Source organism: Panthera pardus, unplaced genomic scaffold (assembly GCF_024362965.1).
Source record: "Panthera pardus isolate Hobbes unplaced genomic scaffold, ASM2436296v1 HiC_scaffold_2, whole genome shotgun sequence".
In the NCBI taxonomy this organism is placed as follows: Eukaryota; Metazoa; Chordata; class Mammalia; order Carnivora; family Felidae; genus Panthera; species Panthera pardus.
In genome coordinates, this window is record NW_026526765.1 from 66,890,721 (window position 1) to 66,911,569 (window position 20,849).

Below are 20,849 nucleotides of genomic sequence, written 5' to 3' on the forward strand. Positions count from 1 at the left end.
CAACAATAAGCTATTATGTTTAATGAGTGTCTATATCCACCAAAAACTGTATTAAGTACATATTGCATTTAGTTCTCACAACGATATCATCTTATTTTGCTAGAGGAAACACTGAAGCTCAGAGTTTATACTTGTCCAAGATCAGTCTCTCAGCTAGTTAGCAGAGGAATGGGATTAATCCCGGTACTGCTGACTCCAGAGCCATTTAACCACTTATCTCAGTCAAATGATAATTTACTCAGTTACCTATTGATTAATATACATTTATTTCTAATTTTTGTTATTATAAATAATATGATGAATCTCTTCAAACATGTCTGAACACTCTTGACTGAGTACCTCATAGCATAAAATGTTAGATATTGCAATGATGACCCACAAGGCAGGTACAGCTAGAAATTTAGATGCTTATTTACAAAACTGCTTTTCAGAAAGGTTGTTCCATTTCACACATGAGAATGCTTATAAACTTACCATTATCAACACTGAGTGTTAATGATCTTTGTCTACCCAATGGCATCCAAAAAAAAAAAAAAATCTTATGTTGGCTATAGTTGATATTTATATATCATTACTATGAAACTGATGACCTTTCCATATGTTTAAACGTCATTTTATTTTTCTTTTTAGTTCCTGTTCATGTCACGTCATTTGTTCATGTTTTAATGATCTTTAATTAATTTATACTTTATGTATTTTGAAACGTAACTTTTTCTTGTTATAAATAATTGTAAATAATGAGATCTTAATTTTTGTCTTGTAACCATGCCATAATTTTATGGTGTACTTGAGTTTTATGTTTTTATGTGAAAGCTACTGATTTTTTCCGTTTTCCCACCTCATGATTTCCCTCATGATTATAATCATTCTACCCACATTTTTCTAATCTTTATATGTATATATTTTCTAATCTTTTTATATTTTTAATTTTTATTTCTGACATGAAATCTAATCTACTTAGAATTAATTCTGATATAAAAAGTGTGGTAAGGATCCAATTATTATTATTTTTAAAGTTTATTTATGTTGAGAAAGAGCAAGAGAGTGCATGCTCATAAGCAGGGAAGGAGCAGAGAGAGAGGGAGAGAGAAAATCACAGGCAGGCTCCGAGCTGTCACCACAGAACCCAAATCGGTTCTTGAACTCATGAACTGTGAGATCATGACCTGAGCTGAAATCAAGAGTCAGATGCTTAACCAACTGAGCCACCCAGGCACCCCTCAGTTATTAGATTTTAAATGGGATAGACAACTTATTGATAAATGAGACTTTAAAATACATAATAACTGGAACATGATCCAAAGCATTAATAGGTGGTCTAATCTGAGGCAAACAATTTTTTTCTGTCAAGAACATAAAAATTTTCTTCTTTCTAGATATGTGGAGGAAAATATAAACTTCCCGAATAATTCCCAAAATATAAAGAATAACTCAAATGTGTTAAATATAATTTCTTTTGCCCCAGTTTACCATTTATAGCTGAAGTTTTCCCCCAGTATAATGGTAATTAGTAATACTAAAAATGAAGTATCTCTTTTTTTAACTCAGTAAAATAAATTTACATAATTATGAGACATTTTAAGCTTTAAATTTTAATACATTTCTTTTTTAAAAATATAGTATCATCAAAAACAACCAGAGACACTAAAGGAGTATTTTACATCATGAGTAGGGAAATTATCTTTAAAAACTTAGTGAAATTCTATTTTAAAAAATCACTCATTTACAACAAAAAAATATTCATTGAAAAAAATGTGGAGAATATGTAACACCCCAAGGAAAATTCTGTCATATGAGGATGCATTCCAATAAAACTCTAATAGAAAACTAATGGCAGGATAACAAGACAACCGTTTTACATTAAAAAAAAAAAAAATCAAGTTGACTTCCACAATTTTGCTAGCAATGATGTGATAATGGTTAAACATGACTAGGCTAGGTCTCTTTACTTTTTATGAGCATTAGTATCATGTTTTTCAATTATAAAATTTTGATTTCAGATTTATGTAATGTTAAAGTACAAAAGAAAAAAAGAATTATAACAAAGTCCTTATGATCATTTTTAAAAACATAAAAATGTCTTTGCAAATAATCCCTTTCAAAGAATGCCTTAGAGAAAGAGCAAATCTGTTCAATGCAAGCAATAACAACTAGGTCAAATCATATATATAAGCAAAATGCAGCTTAGCATTTATTTTTCAAAAAAACCCCTCTACTCATGTTAATCATTTCAGACTAAAACAGAAATACAGAATTTAGAGGTATAAAATATAGCTCTAAATTAGAAATTTTGAAACGTTATTGTTAGATGTTTATATAAATATCTAACATTTTTAGATATAGCATTTTGGCACTAAATTCTTCCGGAGATATCCATTCAGGATTAAGGAAATCAATAAGATTTACAGATCATTCTGAGGACTATCTCACCCCATATTCCTTTAGAAATATTTAAATAGTTAATTAAAAAGAAAACCAATAAATTTCTTTACCTGACCACTACCAGGAGTTGCCATGTTGATTTCTGCCACTCCTTGACCTTCATTCTGCCGCTCAGCTTCATGTGAGCCGGCTTCATGCTTGCTCTGAGATGACCTCTGTTAATATGGAGTTAATATCATTACATGCAAAAATGGTGTATGCTTTCTTAGCCCACAGCTTTTTTTCCTGTCCTGTATTAAAGCTCTGAATATATCAATTATATAGGTTTACAAAAGCAAAGAACTGCACTTTATACTTCATAACCTCCAGCATGTTTGGCAGTCGACTATTTCAGCAGGAGGAAAGTGAAGTGTGTCCCTTGAGCATTAGAGCCGCACAAGACAAAGGATTTTCTGAGACTCACAGAAACACCATCCTCCACCAGCTGTGCTCGCATCACTATCAGGGATATAACCCCACTAGAATAAATAAGTGTCTCTTCCACAAGGTCACATGGTTCTGGCATTCAATGTAGCTGCAAATATAACAGTTAAACTATTACCTAAGCTTACAAATACCTTCCGTATAGGTATATTTATACACAGAATATATATACATCCTCTGCTAATAAAAGTCAGATGAAATCAATAAGCTCTTAGAATCTGATATGAATAAAACCAAAAACCTTTTTTAATGTAACCACCATCTGTTATATGAAATGAAAATGACAGATTATATCCAGTAAAAGCAGTCATTTCAGGATAGATTATATCCAGTACACAGCAGTCACTCTGTAAAAATACCACTGCAGAATCAAATAAGTAAAATAATTTTTCCATTATTTTTCACAGCAACAATTACAAATGTGCTTGCTTGCTCTAGGAAAATGATACTCTAAAATAAAAATCACCCTTTAAAAAACTTGGCATATTTAATAGTGATAATTAAATTACAAAATGGCTTCCACTAAAATTTCTTTACATACCAAGCTTTCCTAAACCATTTAAATTTTGACTGAAAAGTTACTTTACATGCAATATTTCCATCAATAAGCCAGCATGAGTTATATGTAGGCAAGAATGAGGAAGCCCCAATAATTCAGAAAAAGAATTGTATCATCTGAAAATCACACTAGAAAATTCAACAAATTCAACAGAAGTAGAGACATACACAAAGTCAATCGAGAGATAAAATGAATCAAAAACCACTAAAAACACAAAGACTTTATACTAACATAATTAAAGATGTCAATGCGAAAGTAATTATTGAGCATCTGCTCTGTTACTTGTACTAGGTGCTAGAGACTACAGGGCTGGCAAAACCAGACATTGCTCTATGTGCTCAAGCTTATTGTCTCATCAGGGATACTATCAAATAATGAGAGACCTAACAATAAAGTTAAAACTTTGACAAGCACACTGAAATAAAGAGTACAAAGTGCTGTGAGAATGTATAGCAGAGGGATATCACAAGGCCTGAGTTTGGGAAAGAGTCCTCTTAGGGAAGTACTGTTAGAACTGAGACCTAAAAAATAAACAGGAATTCTGGGAAAAGGGACAGGGTTAGAGGAAGGTTTTAGATAAAAAGATCACGGACCTAGAGTAGGAGGGGGCATGGTTTGTTCTAGTACATCAAAAAATCATGTGCAGAGAACAGAACAAAAAAAAGGTAAAAACAATAAATCTTACTTTGTTGAATTTTAGTATAATTCTCATACGTCACTCCTGCCCTCACATAACCAATACTAGATTATTAATGGGAAAAGTTAATATAAATTGATCTTTTAAGGTAAAATTTTAATTTTAAATTTAAATGGCCTAAGTAGATAGGAAACATAGAGACCAGTTTGGAGGCTAATATATCAATGTAAGTGTGAGATGATGGTACCTGACACTAGGCAAGCAGTGGTAAAGATAAAAGAAGTAGAGACAGAGAGGTAAATCTGAAGAACTTGATATGACTGGATATGGAGTAAAGGAAGAGATGTGGTGTCAAGAATAATTCCTTTGTTCCTTAGCTTACACAACTGAATAACAATGGTGTCATGTGCAGAGAAGGTAATAGTAAGGGCGTGAGGGGTTTTTGGAGGGGGTAGAGGCATGGTAAGAAGGACTTAGGAGAAGATCATTAATTATGTTTTGGATATATTGGATTTAAAGTATCTTTGAGACATCTTAGTGGAGATTCAGAGTAGGCAGACAGATTTAGGAGTCTGGAACTCAGGGCTAGAAAATGAATTTGAGAGCCAACAGTGTATAGAAGGTAAGTGAAGCTCTAAGCATTAATGAGATGGTCTAAGGGAGAGCTAATACAGACAAAAGAGAAGATTTAAGGAATGCCTATAGTTAATGTCCAGATAAAAGAACATGAGCCTATAAAAGCCAAAGAGGTGGGAAAACACCAAAAAACCGTTGTCATAGATGCCAAGAGAAGAATATTTCAAGAAACAGGAAGTGTTAAATCATGTAGAAAATGTCAAGATTAAGATTGAAAATACCAATTTAATTAATAATACAGAAGTCGCTGATGATCCATTTGGGAGTAGAGACTAGATTGGTGTATTTTAAGAGTGGATGGTGGGAAGAAAATACAGACTTGGAGTCTAGAAACACCTTTAGAGTGGGGAAGTGGGAAAAGACAATGAGGGAGAGAAGGGGACAGATGAAGGAAGACAGCTGCAGGGAGAGGCAGAATTGAGGAAGGTTCATTTTATATTATGAAGACTTGAGTCTTGACTTGAGGATGTTTAAATGTCAATGCAAAGGTACCGCTGAAGAAGAAGATAAATGTGAGAAAAGAAATAAGAGTAAGAAGTCCCTGAAAAGGCAGGAGTTGAAAATCCAAAGCACAAGAAGGAAGGTAGAATGCTTCCTAATAGGAAGGGCAGGCAGTTCTGATTTCTCTAGGAAGGAGGAGGTGGAATTATTAAAGGGAGGGAGATAAGTCATTTCCAAGAGAAGAACGGAGATCCACAGAAACACAGTAGTCCTGAAGGATTACCAGGCCCATTTGATGATGGTGAGGATGATGAATATGATAAAGTTAAAAAAAAGTCTAATGTTTACTATGCACTAATCACTTGGCATCTATTGATTCATTTAATCCTCATACCAGCTCTGTGACATAGGTATTATTAATATCCCCACTATACAGATAAAGAAACTGAGAAACAGATAATATAAGTATCTGGCTTTAGGTCACATACTTAGTAAATGGCAGAGTCAGAGTGGGGATCACAAGTCTGACTCTGGGGCCTAAACTAATATTTAACACTTACTATCTTTATTTTCTTTCCTTTTTCTTCTTTCCTTATTTGTTATTTACTTCCCTTTATTCTTTTACTGATCCTAGGCTACAGGCCTGCCTGCACTCTTTATCACTGTCCAAAGATACTGCTAACACTGAAGGTAAAGAAACTATTGCTGATTCTTATGAAAGAATAATCCTGGGGTGCCTGGATGGCTCAGGGGGTTAAGCATCCCCCTCTTAGTTTCGGCTTAGGTCATAGTCTCACAGTTTGTGGGTTTGAGTCCCACATCAGGCTCCATGATGACATTGTAGAGACTGCTTTGTAGAGACTGCTTGGGATTCTCTCTCTCTCCCTCTTCCTCTGCCCTTGCCCTGCTTGTGCTCACTCTCTCTCAAAATAAACAAACTTAAAAAAAAAAAAAAAAAAGAACAATCTAACTAGAGATCTCATTTCCAGCATTGCTGGACAACTTCCTCAAAGTTGTCTACCCTAAGGGCTGAAAAAATTAAAAAAAAAATTGTTGAGGTATTTATATACCACAACATACACCCATTTTAGACAATTTTTCTGTAAGCTTACCAAGCATCACCATAATCCAGCTTTAGAACATTCTCACCATTCTAATAAGATTCCTTGTGCTCACTTACAGCCAATCCTCATTCCCATTCATGTCTCTGGCTTACCCACTTTCTGTCTTTATAAATTTGCCTTTTCTAGACATTTTTTATAAATGAAATATATGGGCTTACATGTCTGGTTATTTTACTCAGTATAATGTTTTTGATGTTGATCCATGTTATAGTATGTATCACCAATTTACTCCTTTTTACAGCCAAACAGTACTCCATTGTAAGGATATACACATTGTGTTTATTTATTCACCAGTTGATATACATTTGCACTGTTTCTACTCTGGGGCTATTATGAATAATACTGCTATAAACATTCAAGTTAAAGTCTTTGTGTGGCCACATGTTTTCACTTTCTTGGACGGGTATACCTAGAAGTGGAATTACTGGGTCACATGGTGACTTTATGTTTAATATTTTAAGCAACTTCCAAACTGTTTTCAAGTGGTTATACTATTTTACATTCTCAACAGCAATGTAAGATGGCTTGTATTTATCCACATCCTTGCCAATGTTTATTACCGTCTTTATGATTATAGCCAACCTAATGGAGTAAGGTGGGATATCACTCTAGTTTTCATCTGCACTTCCCTAATGACTAATGATGATAAGCTTATTTTCATGTTTATCAGCCATTCCTGTATATTTTCTGGTGAAATGTCTATTCAAATCTTTTGCCCATTTTAAAATTGAGCTATCTCCCTATTAATGAGTTGTAAAAGTACTTTGCATAGGATTTTAATAAATATTTCTCACTGGCTATCTAGAGATTTTACAACCATGCTAAAATTCTCACAGCTCCTATCTTTTTGATCTCCCCAAACGTATTTGCTTGTCAGTAAATAACCCAACTGAAAAGATAAACAAGAAAGTGGTAGCACTGGCTGTCTCACATATCTTTTTTGTAACTTTTGAGATTTGAACCATGTGCAATAATTACATCACTTGAATTATGTACAGCATTTAAACCCTAAATCAGAGTTGTCAGCAGGTAGGACAAAGACAGTGCTGTAAGAAATATGCTTCATTGTAGAGAAATTATTTGACAGAAATCTTCTCTTTCCCTGTATACACGGAATATGAACGAATTTATGAGTGTCCAAACCCTGGTTTTCTCCATTTTCCAGGTTCTCCCACTTATCTATATTAGCAAAACAACGACAATGGAATAAAAAAACTTCAAAAAGCAAAATTAAAAAAAAGATTTTGGTTCTTTCTTAAATGTGAGATGGCACCTTCCTTTAATGTACATTCACTGAACTAGTAGACTAAATGTAACCACTGTAGGCTATGACTGACATAATCATTTTCATAACAAAAGAAAGCAAGAGAGACTGGATCACAATGGTAGACAGTTGGACCCAAATCCAATGATATGAATAAAAAGTTTTGAACAAATCCAAACAACATGAACAAGTCCCCAACCTGCAATAAACTTATACTAATGCTGAAAAATAAGGATTGCAATTAACAAATGACAATTTTTTAGGGCTTTCCAGAAGCCAGAAAGTTGGAAATTTTGGAAATACAGGGAGGGAATATGCTATAGTGGGAAAATGATAACAAAATCTAGTGTAGTAATATTAATAGCAAACAACGAAATTTAAGGTGAAGAGCATTAAATGTAATAAGGAGAGCTGTTTCATACAAATAAAAAATTCAATCAACTAAAAAAACAAATGTGAATATTGATTTCAAAATATAAAAGAACTTGTTAGATGCAGACAAACAGTAATAATCAGAATATAAAAAGACGGAAGAAAAAAATGTAACTTAAGAAGTGAGAAACTTGGCAGTGGAAACTCAAAGCAGAAAATGTCAGAAGAGAAAATATAAAATGCAGTGTTGCTCAATGAAAACAAAAGGCTGCCTCTTTAAAAATAATTTTAAAAATAGAGTGTAATAAGTTTAATCAAGGAAAAAAAAAAGATAAACTACACCGTAAAGTCAAAGAGGTTATAACGACCAGAATACTACCATGTAACAACACTAGTGAAACTGAAAAAGGAGCAGAGACACCATTTTTTTTTTCTAGTCTTTAAGAGTCAACACTGCAAAATGGACAACTTATTCCTTATATTATACATATATTATTTGGTTTTCATTGGCTTAGGACAGCCAAGTTAAAACTGCTTTTAGGAGTAGGACTTAATTGTACTTGTACTTAAACTGCCTACTTAGCAAACACGTTTCTACATATTTCAAATTCGGATGTACTGCAGCCAAAGTTCCTATGATACTAAGAGTCAGGCATAAAGAAACAGGTCACTAGAAGATTGGAACTTTGGGTCAGACAAGTCTCCAGGGAGGAGGAAGAGGGGGACTGGAAATTGAGGTCAATCATATAGTCACCTATGTAATCAAGCATGTCTACATAATGAAACCCCAATAAAACTGTGGACACTGAAGCTCAGTGGAGCCTCCTGGCTGATGAACATACTGATGTGTGGGGGAATGATGTATCCAGACTCTATGAGAGCACGGAAGCTCTGTATTCTTTATCCTTCACTTTCCCCACATCTTGCCCTGTAAGTCTCCTCATTCGGCTGTTCCTGATCTGAATCCTCTAAAATAAAACTGTAATTGTATGTGTAGTATTTCCAATGAGTTCTGAGTCATTCCAGTGAATTACTGAACCTAGGCAGGTGTGGGAAGCCCCAATTTTGTAGCCAGTTGGGCAGAAGTATGGGTAGCTTGGCATGTGAAGTGGGGTTATTTTTGTGAAGGACTCTACCATTAACCTGTATGTGTTAGGTTAACTCTAGGTAGTTACTGTCAGAAGTGAATTGTACTGGAACATCCCCACTCAGGGTAGAATTTACAGCAAGGTGGGCAAAGTAAAGTGCAGTTTGCTTGGGGATGCCTGACACTTGCAATTGGTGTCTGAAGTGATGGTAGTCTTGGGAATGACTTTACCCTTAAATATGGGGTCTACACTCTGGGTAGTTTCAGAACTGAGTAGAATTATAGGACACCCAGTATGTCAGGAAACAGGTATCAGAACATAGCTGGAAATAATTTTCTTTCAGAAGTTTTAAGAAGTTGGTATTCTACGTCCCAGCTTCTAGTGTTGCTGTTTATGTATCTAAAGACATTTATATTTTTGTTTGTATGTGTGAAGTTGTTTTCCTTTCTCCAGAATGTTTTAGGACTTTCTTTTTATTTCTAGTGAGATGAAATGGCACCATGATGTGCCTGCTGTGGGATTATTTTCATCTGTGGTGTTAGATATTGGAGAGACCATTTTATTTGGAAAACTATGCCCCCCAGTTCTGGGATATTTTAATTTACTTCTGTGATCATTTGCTCCCTCTAGCTCCTCCATTCTCTTTCTGGAACTCCTCTTTATTTGAATATTGAACCCTCCGGGAATGATTCTCTGATTTTCTCATCTTTTCTGTTTTTCATCTCATATCTTTCTGTTCTATTTTCCGGAAAATTTATCTTCTACTCTGAGTTTTCATTTCTGCTACCACAATTTTAATTCCTAAGAACTCTTTCCTGAATTCTTTGAATATTCCTTTTGTGTACCATGGTTTCTTTGCACTATGGATGCATTATCATTTATCTGAGAATATTAATGTTCGTTTTATGTTTTAAAGTGTTCTTCTTTCTGCATAGTCCATCCCTACTTCGGAATGGGCTACCTATGAAAAGGTTAAGTGAAGCTCTATACATGAGGGATAAAGACTGGCAACTACAGCTATTTTTTTGGGTGGTCCAGCTGGGTCGTTTTATTGGGGAATCCTCCAATGTCAGTACATTTAGGTCTGTTTTCTTGGGTTAATCACATTTCTTAAAGAAGTTGCTTCTAGCACCTTGTCTGTATTATAAGCCTGGATTCAGTGAGGGTTTCAGCATTCAGTAGGTAAATTTTCACTCAATTCAGTTTTTAGCATGTAATTTCAGTTACACTGGGCTTACCCCTATCTGAAGATCTTTTCTTCTTTCTAGAATAAGTCCTTCATCTTTTGCTGGGATTAGAAAGAACTCACCCAGCTACTGAGAGTTGAAGACAGGCTCTAGAGGTGCCACCTGCTTCTTAACCATTTTCAACCATCCTCTCACTAAAATTTTAGTCACTTTTTTTAATCTTCACATCCAGAGGTAACTGTTTTGGAACTCCACAGTATAAAATGAGTTGCTTCATGACTTTCTATTGCTGACTTAGGGGTTAATTCACTGCCATATGCTAAAACAGTGCATTTATTTACCTGCTTTTCAGTTCCCCAAATTTTATGATGTTACCTCCCTTGTCTCTGCCTTTTTAATTTCATCCTTTTAGTGTCATTTTAATGAGGATTGTGGAGCAAGCATAAATAACTTTGTATGATGAATTTTAATCATGAATTACATACAAGTTATAGCTTATTTACTAGTTGATAATAGCCAAATTAAGTTAGTTATCTGATTATATGTAATTTGATAACTGAAGTAAGGTATCTGTATTTATGGCTCGATAAATTTTAATTGCATAGGAGTTATTAAAAGATCAACATAGTCAAGGTTTTTGATAATTCATTTAATTTCATGAAAAAAACTTATGAAGTGTCTCCATTCTCTAGAAGAACATCTATATTTCAATGTCACATTAATTATACATATTTTCTTTTCTTAGAATAATTACCTATTTTTGTGTCTGTAAATGAAAAAGAAACAATTTACCAACCTCTGCTTCTGTGGCTTGGGATTGTAAAAGCTGTCGTATACGAAGTATGTCCTTCTCTATTTGTTGAATTCTGGTTACTCTTCGCTAAAATAAAAAAGTGACCAAATTAGATCTAATTTTATTAAAAACATTAGTGTAAATAGTCATACTATGGCTATCATTTAGTAGCTCAGGGATATGCTACATCATTCTTCCATAAGAAGTTAGATAATGTGTACATAGTCACACACTGATGACATATGGGGCAGTTCAATTTTTTAATACATCTAACTTTACATGATAGATTTATTTAGGAAAATTGTACACATAAAGTCATGTATCAAATTGCATGGCACATGTGGTATAAAAATTCATATTTAAGTCATTCTCAAAAAATAGTCCAAAGACAAAATTACACCTGAGTTTGATCTTTATATTTATCCAGATGCTAGTATAATGTAACAGATTTCAAGAAAGCATGGTGTATGTGTTAAGGGAAAGAACATCTGATTTGTTTTTATAAATATTAGGGTTTAAACAGTAGGACTAACCTTTCCCAGAGTTATTCCTATTATAAGTCAGATGTACCTTTCAGATACAGTTTTCCCAAATACCCTCTGCAGCTAAACATTATTTTTATTCCCAACACTAGGATCACAATGTTAGAAGCTTTGTGCTTCCCCATTATCTTAAGACCAGTAAATGAACACAAAGAATTTACTATAGATCAAACGACATGGAATTGAAACAATGTGGGAAAAGTGCTTTTTACAAAAAGCTAAATTTTGCTTTAATTTTTATGAACACAAGTGGAAGCGAGAAAAACCAAATCACTTGTATATGAAAACCTTGCAAAGTGAAATGATTTTTAATTACCTTCATGACAACAAACACATAGGTTTTAGAAAAAAGTACTGCCCAGCACCCGCTTGGCTGTGCTGAGCTGCAGCCTGACCCACTGAAGAAACTGCTGCCGTTGCCATCTCAAACCAGCCAGCCCCACCAAAGGCTGGCCAGCGAGCCCATCCCTTTTTTCCGACTTACAGCAGGTCTCCAGGATAGCTGCTTATGCCCACAGTGCACCTTCTCAGATCTGAGTGGACGCAAAAGAGTTGCTGATTGCACGGTCTGGGATCCCATGAGGAGAGGGATCCTTGGACAGCTCTTCATCTCCTCTCTTCACCCGTCTCCACTCTGCCTCTCCTGGCCCCCAGACTCACTGTGGCTCACACAGTATCCTAACCTGCTACTAATCACAGGGAAGAGTGTGGAGAAGAGTGAGGGTAGAAGTGAGGGTGGAAGTGAGGCTGGAGCAAGGGAGGGTAGAACCATTTGGGATTGGCATTCGAAGCCCTGGCCAGGGCTGGGGTGAGGGTCAAAAGATTAGGGCCTAGTATGTCTTCACTGTCACTGGGAAGGTGGAGGTACCACCGTGAGGGTGATCCCTAGGGGCCTATGGGAGTCCCCTTCCCATTCTTTCTCTTGGCATCACTCCTGTCCCCCTCTCCCTGACTTGGTGCTCACATGTACCTCACTAGGGATTGCGACCAGGGTCTGGATGAGCTTGAGTTTGAATGAACTGAGTCTGTATTTCTAGCACCCTGGGTTTTTACATGTTCAGGCTTTTGTTTTGGTTTGTCACCCTTGATAAAGAAAGTGTATTAAAAAAAAAAAAAAGAAAGAAACAAGTACTATCAATGTTGTATCATCTTCTGAAATAATTCTATAGTGACATCCTAATATTGAGGCATGAAAAATTACGGGTAATTATTTTAATGGGCGAAAAATGTGTTAGAAGCTAGATGGAGTCATTTCTAAACTTTTTTTTGTGTGTGTGTGCCCTATCAGTAAAAGATTCCTGAGCATGCATATCCCAACAGATAAATAATAAAAGTACTAAAATAGCTTTAGCTATCTATACTATAAAACTTACACTGATCTATTTAGTTTTATTTAAATACAGTATCCTTATGATTTTACTACACAGTAAAAACATTTATTGCCGCTATTATTTAATGTTATGATAAATAACCACAGAAAAACTCAAAATTGTGCTCACCAAACAAAAAAACCCTCCCAAAACCAAATCCTTCCTTCCCTCCCTCTCCTCCTTTCCCTCATAACACTATAAGTATGCTCATACTCTATTGTAATTGTGAAAACAGTGAACTTAAGGTAAATAAATTTCTCTAACAAACCCTTCCTTATCTAATTTATATCATGAAAACATGGTGAAGGAAGGAAAAATGCCTATATTTTCAGTAGCTCTATAAAGATACCGCAGATATCAGTGGTTACCTCTACAACCATATGATAAACAATTTCTGGCTTTACATGAAAACAACAAAACTATACACAATCAGCTTCAGAATACTGGTTTTCCTCTTTATGTAACAAGCTCCCTGCCACCAATAAAATATTTTTTAAAAATTTTCATTAAGTTTTTAATTTTAGTCCCAGTAAACATACAGTGCTACATTAATTTCAGGTATAAAGTGATTCAACAATTCTACATACTGTTCAGTGCTCATCATGTTAAGTACAGTCCTTAATCCCAGTCATCTATTTCACCTGTCTCCCTACCCACCTCCCCTCTGGTAACCATCAGTTTGTTCTCTATAGTTAAGAGTCTGTTTCTTGGTTTGCTTCTCTATTTCTGCCCCCCACTTCATTAATTTGTTTTTCAAATTCCACATATGAGTGAAATCATATGGTATCTGTCTTTCCCTGACTTAGCATATTCTAGCTCCATCCATGTCATTACAAATGGAAAGATTTCATTCTTTTTTATGGCTGAATAATATTCCACTGCATATACACACCACTCTTCCTTATCCATTCATCAGTCAATGGACACTTGGTCTGTCTCCATAATTTGACTATTATAAATAATGCCACAACAAACACAGGGGTGCAGAGATCCTTTTGAATTAATGGTTTTGTATTCTTTGGGTAAATACTCAGTAGTGCAATTATTGGATTATATGGTAGTTCTATTTTTAACTTTTTGAGGAACCTTCATACTGTCTTCGACAGTGGCTGCACCAGTTTGCATTACCAGCAGCAGGGCATGAGTACTCCTTTTTCTCCACATCCTCACCAACAGTCCAGAGTCAGACGCTTAACTGATGGAGCCACTCAGGTGCCCCTTCTGTTCAATTTTTCATTGGATTTATTGTTTGGCTTTGGGTGTTGAGTTGTATAAGTTCTTTATATATTTGGATACTAACCCTTTATCATATGTCATTTGCAAATAATATTTTCCCATTTAGTCAGTTGTCTTCGTTTGTCGATTGTTTCCTTCACTATTAAGAAGCTTTTTATTTTGATGTGGTCCTAAGTGTACTTTTGCTTTTGGTTTCCTTGCCTCAGGGGACCTACCTAGAAAAAGTTGCTATGGTTGATGACAGAGAAATTACTGCCTGCATTCCTTTCTAGGATTTTTATGGTTTCAGGTCTCACGTATAGGTCTTTCATCCATTTTGATTTTATTTTTGTGGATGGTGTAAGAAAGTGGTCCCGTTTCATTCTTTTGTATGTTGTTGTCCAGTTTTCCCAACACTATTTGTTGAACAGACTGTCTTTTGTCTGTTGCATATTCTTTCCTGCTTTGTTGAAGATTAATTCACCATGTAACTGTGGATTCATTTCGGGCTTTTCTATTCTGTTCCACTGATCTATGTAGTTATTTTTGTGCCAGCACCATACTATTTTGATTACTACATCTTTGTAATATAACTTGGAAGTCGAAATTGTGATGCCTCCAGCTTTGCTCTTTTTCAAGATTGTTTTGGCTATTTGTGTTCTTCTGTGGTTCCATACACATTTTAGGATTATGTGTTCTAGTTCTGTAAACAATGCTATTGATATTTGGACAGGAATTGCGTCAAATCTGTAGATTGCTTTGGTATGGATATTTTAACAACATTTGTTCTTCCAACCCATGAGCGTGGAATGTCTTTCTATTTTTGTGACATCTTTCATTTCTTTCATCAGTGTTTTATAGTTTTCAGAGTACAGGTCTTTCACCTCCATGGTTAAGTTTATTCCTAGATATTTTATTATTTTTGGTGCAGTTATAAATGGGATTGTTTTCTTAATTTCTCTTTCTGTGGTTTATTATTAGTGTATAAAAATGCTATGGATTTCTATACAGTGATTTTGTATCCTGGGACATTACTGCATTCCTTTATCAATTCTAGTAGGTTTTTTTTGGTGGAGCCTTTAGGGTTTTCAATATAGTATCACGTCATATGCAAATAGTGAAAGTTTTACTTCTTTCTTACCAATCCGGATGCCTTTTATTCCTTTTTCTTGTCTGAATGCTGTGGCTAGGACTTCCAGTATTATGTTGAATACAAGTGAGAGTGGACATCCATGTCTTGTTCTTGACTTTAAGGGAAAATCTCTGTTTTTCCCCAATGAGGATGATGTTAGCTCTGGGTTTTTCACATATGGTCTTTGTTATGTTGAAGTATGTTCCCTCTAAATCTACTTTGTGGAGGGTTTTTATCATGAATGGATGTTTTATTATGTCAAATGCTTTTTCTGTGTCTACTGAAATGATCACATGTCTTTAATCCTTTCTCTTATTGATGCAATGTATCATGTTGATTGACTTGTGAATATTGAGGAATCCTTGCATCCTGGAAATAAATCCCACTTGGTGGTGAATTTTTTTTTTTAATGTATTGTTGGATTTGGTTTGCTAATATTATGTGAGGAATTCTGCATCTATGTTCATCAGAGATATTGGCCTGTAGTTTTTTTTTCTAGTGTCTTTGTTTTTTTGGAGCAAGGTAATGCATGTCTTGTAGAATGAATTTAGAAGTTTTCCTTCCTTTTCTATTTTTTTGGAGTAGTTTGAGAAGAACAGGTATTAACTCTTCTTTAAATGCTTGGTAGAATTCTGCAGTGAAGCCATCTGGTCTGGGCTTTTGTTTGCTGGCAATCTTTTTGATTTTATTTCTGGTAATTGGTCTTTTCCAATTTTCCATTTTTTCCTATTCAATTTTGGAAAGTTACAGGTTTCTAGGAATTTATACATTTCTTCTAAGTTGCCCAATTTTTTGGCATATGATTTTTCAAAATATTCCCATATAATCCTTTGTATTTTTGGTCAGTTATTTCTCCTCTTTCATTTCTGATTTTGAGACCTCTCTCTCTCTCTTTTTGATGAGTCTGGCTAACGGCTTATCAATTTTGTTGATCTTTTCAAGGAACCAGCTTCTGCTTTCGTTGACCTATTCTACTATTTTTTTTTAAGCTTCTACTTCATTTATTTCTGCTCTAATCTTTATTATTTATTTCTTTGGATTTTTTTTTATGTTGTTGTTCTTCTTTTTAGCTCCTTTAGGTGTAATGTTAGGTTGTTTACTTGAGATCTGTTGTCCTTCCTGACGTAGGCCTGTATTGCTATAAAGTTCCCTTTTAGAATAGAATTCAAAAATATTGGGGACCACCGTGTTTTCATTTTCATTTGTCTCCATGTATTTTCCGATTTCCTCTTTGACTTCTTGGTTGACTTCATTCATTACTTAGTAGCATGTTATTTAGCTTCCGGGTATTTGTTGTATTTCCAGATTTTCTCTTGTGGTTTATTTCTAATTTCACAGTGTTGTGGTCACAAAAGATGCATGGATTGCCTTTGATCTTTCTGAATTTGTTGAGACTTGTTTTGTGGCCTAATATGTGATCTATTCTGGAAAATGTTCCATGTGCCCTTGAAAAAAATGTATATTTTGCTGTTTTAAGATGCAATATTTTGCATGTATCTGTTAAATCCACCTGGTCCAGTGTGTCATTCAAAGCCACTGTTTCATTTTGATTTTGTTTGGATGATCTTAAGTGGGGTGTTAAAGTCCTCTACCATTATTGTATTACTCTCTATTATTTCCTCATGTTTGTTACTAACTGCTTTAAATATTTGGGTGTTCCCATGTTGGATACATAAATATTTACAACTGTTAGATTTCCTTGCATTGTCCCCTTAATGATCATATGGTGTCCTTCTTTGGCTCTTGTTATAGTCTTTGTTTAAAAGTCTATTTTGGGGGCGCCTGGGTGGCGCAGTCGGTTAAGCGTCCGACTTCAGCCAGGTCACGATCTCGCAGTCTGTGAGTTCGAGCCCCGCGTCAGGCTCTGGGCTGATGGCTCGGAGCCTGGAGCCTGTTTCTGATTCTGTGTCTCCCTCTCTCTCTGCCCCTCCCCCGTTCATGCTCTGTCTCTCTCTGTCCCAAAAATAAATAAAAAACGTTGAAAAAAAAAATAAAATAAAAGTCTATTTTGTCAGATATAAATATTGCTACCTTGGCTTTCTTTTCACACCCATACGCATGATAAATGCTTTTCCATCCCTTCACTTTCAATCTGCATGTGCCTTTAGGTCTGAAATGAGTCTCTTGTAGGCAGCATATAGAGTCTTGTTTTATTTACTCATTCCATCACCTTATGTCTTTTGATTGGAGTGGCTAGTTCATTTACATTCAAAGTAATTATTGATAGTATATATTTATTGCCATTTTGTTACTTCTTTTATGGTTGTTTTTGTAGTTTTTCCCCATTTGTTTCTTCTCTTGCTCTTTTTTCTCAAGATTAGTTGGCTTTCTTTAGTGATATAGTTGGATTCCTCTATTTCTTGCATATTTATTACTTGTTTTTGATTTGTAGTTACCATTCAGCTTGTATGTAACATCTTCTGTTTGTTTGGGAAGACCTTTATCTCTCCTTCTATTCTAAATGACAGACTTGCTGGATAAAGGATTCTCGGCTGCATATTTTTTCTGTTCATCACATTGAAGATCTCGTGCCAATCCTTTCTGGCCTGCCAAGTTTCAAAAGAGAGATCAGTCACGAGTCTTATAGGTCTCCCTTTATAAGTCAGGGCACGTTTATCCCTTGCTGCTTTCAGAATTTTCTCTTTATCCTTGTATTTTGCCAGTTTCACTATGATATGTCGTGCAGAAGATCGATTCAAGTTACGTCTGAAGGGAGTTCTCTGTGCCTCTTGGATTTCAATGCCTTTTTCCTTCCCCAGTTCAGGGAAGTTCTCAGCTATTATTTCTTCAAGTACACTTTCAGCACCTTTCCCTCTCTCTTCCTCCTCTGGGATACGAATTATGCGTATATTATTTCTTTTCAGTGTATCACTTAGTTCTCTAATTTTCCCCTCATACTCCTGGATTTTTTTATCTTTTTCTCAGCTTCCTCTTTTTCCATAACTTTATCTTCTAGTTCACCTATTCTCTCCTCTGCCTCTTCAATCCGAGCCGTCATCATTTCCATTTTATTTTGCATTTCGTTTAAAGCGTTTTTCAGCTCCTCCTGACTGTTCCTTAGTCCCTTGATCTCTGTAGCAAGAACTTCTCTGCTGTCCTCTATACTGTTTTCAAGCCCAGCGATTAATTTTATGACTATTACTCTAAATTCACTTTCTGTTATATTATTTAAATCCTTTTTGATCAGTTCATTGGCTGTTGTTATTTCCTGGAGATTCTTTTGAGGGGAATTCTTCCGTTTGGTCATTTTGGATAGTCCCTGGAGTGGTGGGGACCTGCAGGGCACTTCCCCTGTGCCTGGTGTATAACTGGAGTTGGTGGGCGGAGCCGGTCAGCCCTGATGTCTGCCCCCAGCCCACCGCTGGGGCCACAGTCAGACTGGTGTCTTCCCCTCTCCTAGGGGTGGGGTTCACTGTGGGGTGGCGTGGCCCGTCTGGGCTACTTGCACACTGCCAGGCTTGTGGTGCTGGGGATCTGGCATATTAGCTGGGGTGGGTAGGCAAGGTGCACGGGGGCAGGAGGGGCAGGCTTAGCTCGCTTCTCCTTAGGTGATCCACTTCAGGAGGGGCCCTGTGGCAGTGGGAGGGAGTCAGACCCGCTGCCGGAGGGTTGGCTCCGCAGAAGCACAGCGTTGGGTGTTTGTGCAGAGCAAGCAAGTTCCCTGGCAGGAACTGGTTCCCTTTGGGATTTTGGCTGGGGGATGGGCGAGGGAGATGGCACTGGCGAGCGCCTTTGTACCCCAACAAACTGAGCTCTGTCGTCCGGGGGCTCAGCAACTCTCCCTCCCTTTGTCCTCCAGCCTTCCCGCTCTCCGAGCAGAGCTGTTAACTTATAACCTTCCAGATGTTAAGTCCCGCTTGCTGTCCGAACACACTCCGTCTGGCCCCTCCGCTTTTGCAAGCCAGACCTGGGGGCTCAGCTTGGCCGGCAGGCTGCCCCTCTGCCCCGGCTCCCTCCCACCAGTCCGTGCAGCACGCACCGCCTCTCCGCCCTTCCTACCCTCTTCCGTGGGCCTCTCATCTGCGCTTGGCTCCGGAGACTCCATACTGCTAGTCTTCTGGTGGTTTTCTGGGTTAGTTAGGCAGGTGTAGGTGGAATCTAAGTGATCAGCAGGATGCGCGGTGAGCCCAGCATCCTCCTAAGCCGCCATCTTCCCTCCTTCTGTAACATCTTCTGTATACAGCAGTCTATATTAGGATGATGGTCACTTAAGTTTGAACCCACTCCTTTCCTTTCTTCATTTTAGGTAGATGGTATCACACTTTACATGCTTTCATTTAGTGAGTCCCTTGACTGATTTTTATAGATATACTTATTTCTTTACTACTTCTGTGCTTCCTACTTTCCTTACTCTTGCTTATGGTCTTTCCTTTCCACTTGAAGAGTCTCCTTTAACTTTTCTTGTAGGGCTTGTTTAGTGGTCATGAATTCCTTTTTGTTTGGGAAACTCTTTATTTCTCCTATTCTGAATGATAGCCTTGCTAGCTACCTGAATGATAGCCTCTTTATCACTACCTTTTGCCATCTTAATTACTATGTGTCTTGGTGTAGACCTTCTTGGACTGATTTTGTTGGGGAATCTCTATGCCTCCTGGATTTGGATTTCTGTTTCCTTCCCCAGATTCAGTAAGTTTTCAGTTATTATTTCTTCAAATAATTTTTTTTGCCTCCTTTTCTCCTTATGGGATCCCTATAATGAGAATATTATTATTTTTGATGATGTTGCTGAGTTCCCTAAGCTTATTCTCATTTTGCATAATATTTTTTTTCTCTCATGTGCTCAGCTTGGTCACTTCCCATTACTCTGTCCTCCAAGTTGCTTATTTGTTCTTGTGCTTCTACTACTTATTCCCTCTAGTGTATTTTTAACTTCATTTATTGTGTTCTCTGATTGGGTCTTTCATATCTCATTAAGGGTCTCACTGATGTCCCCCACTCTTTTCTCAAGTCTAGTGAGTGTATTAATGATTGGTTCTTCGAATTCTCAGGCATATTGCATATCTCCGTTTTACTTAGGTCTCTTGTTGTGATTTTGTCCTTTTGTTTCATTTTGGACATAGTCCTCGGTCTCATTTTGTCCTACTCTCTATGTCTGCTTCTGTATGTTAGGAAAGACAGCTACATCTTCTGCATTTGAAAGTAATGGCCTTATGAAGAAGAGGTCCAGTAGTGCCCTGCTGTGCAGTGTCCCTAATTCACCAGAACCTGATGCTTCAGGGGTGTCTCCTATGTGTGATGCATGTGCTCTGCTGTTGCAGCTGAGATGCTTTTCTCGTCCAGTGCAGTCATCTGCAATGGCTGTCTTTGTCTTGTTGTGGGCAGAATCTGGTTCCTGTGGTATTAGTGGACTAGTCTGGGTATGCCTTAGGCTTGGGTTGAGTCAGACCAGATGTGTGCTAGAGATACAGTAGCACCAAACTGCTGGGTGTTTTCCCTGTGTTGTCCTGAGAAGGTTCTGTTGGTGGGCAGGACCTGTAGTCAGAGCACTTGTCTGCCTCCGGTCCACTTCTGGGGCCTCCTTTGACTGGTATGTGTGGTTATCTTCCCCTTTTTCCAGGGTAGGAGTCACTTTGGAGTGGTGCTTGCCACCATAGGAACTGCCTGCACACTGCCAAGTCCGTGGC

At 36.8% G+C, this 20,849-nt stretch overlaps 1 protein-coding gene across 11 annotated transcripts in view; it reads right to left on the minus strand.

The window, feature by feature from the left end:
* APC (APC regulator of WNT signaling pathway) overlaps positions 1 to 20,849 on the minus strand; it is a 149,618-nt gene that overhangs the window by 30,324 nt on the left and 98,445 nt on the right. For 10 of the 11 annotated variants that reach the window (XM_053907139.1, XM_053907148.1, XM_053907146.1 and 7 more), the window contains 2 exons: positions 10,970 to 11,053; positions 2,493 to 2,597 (listed from right to left, as the gene is read on the minus strand). In XM_053907139.1, the coding sequence (XP_053763114.1) occupies positions 2,493 to 2,597; positions 10,970 to 11,053 (189 nt within the window). The remainder of the gene's footprint in view (positions 1 to 2,492; positions 2,598 to 10,969; positions 11,054 to 20,849) is intronic. The other variant, XM_053907145.1, reaches the window with a different exon arrangement.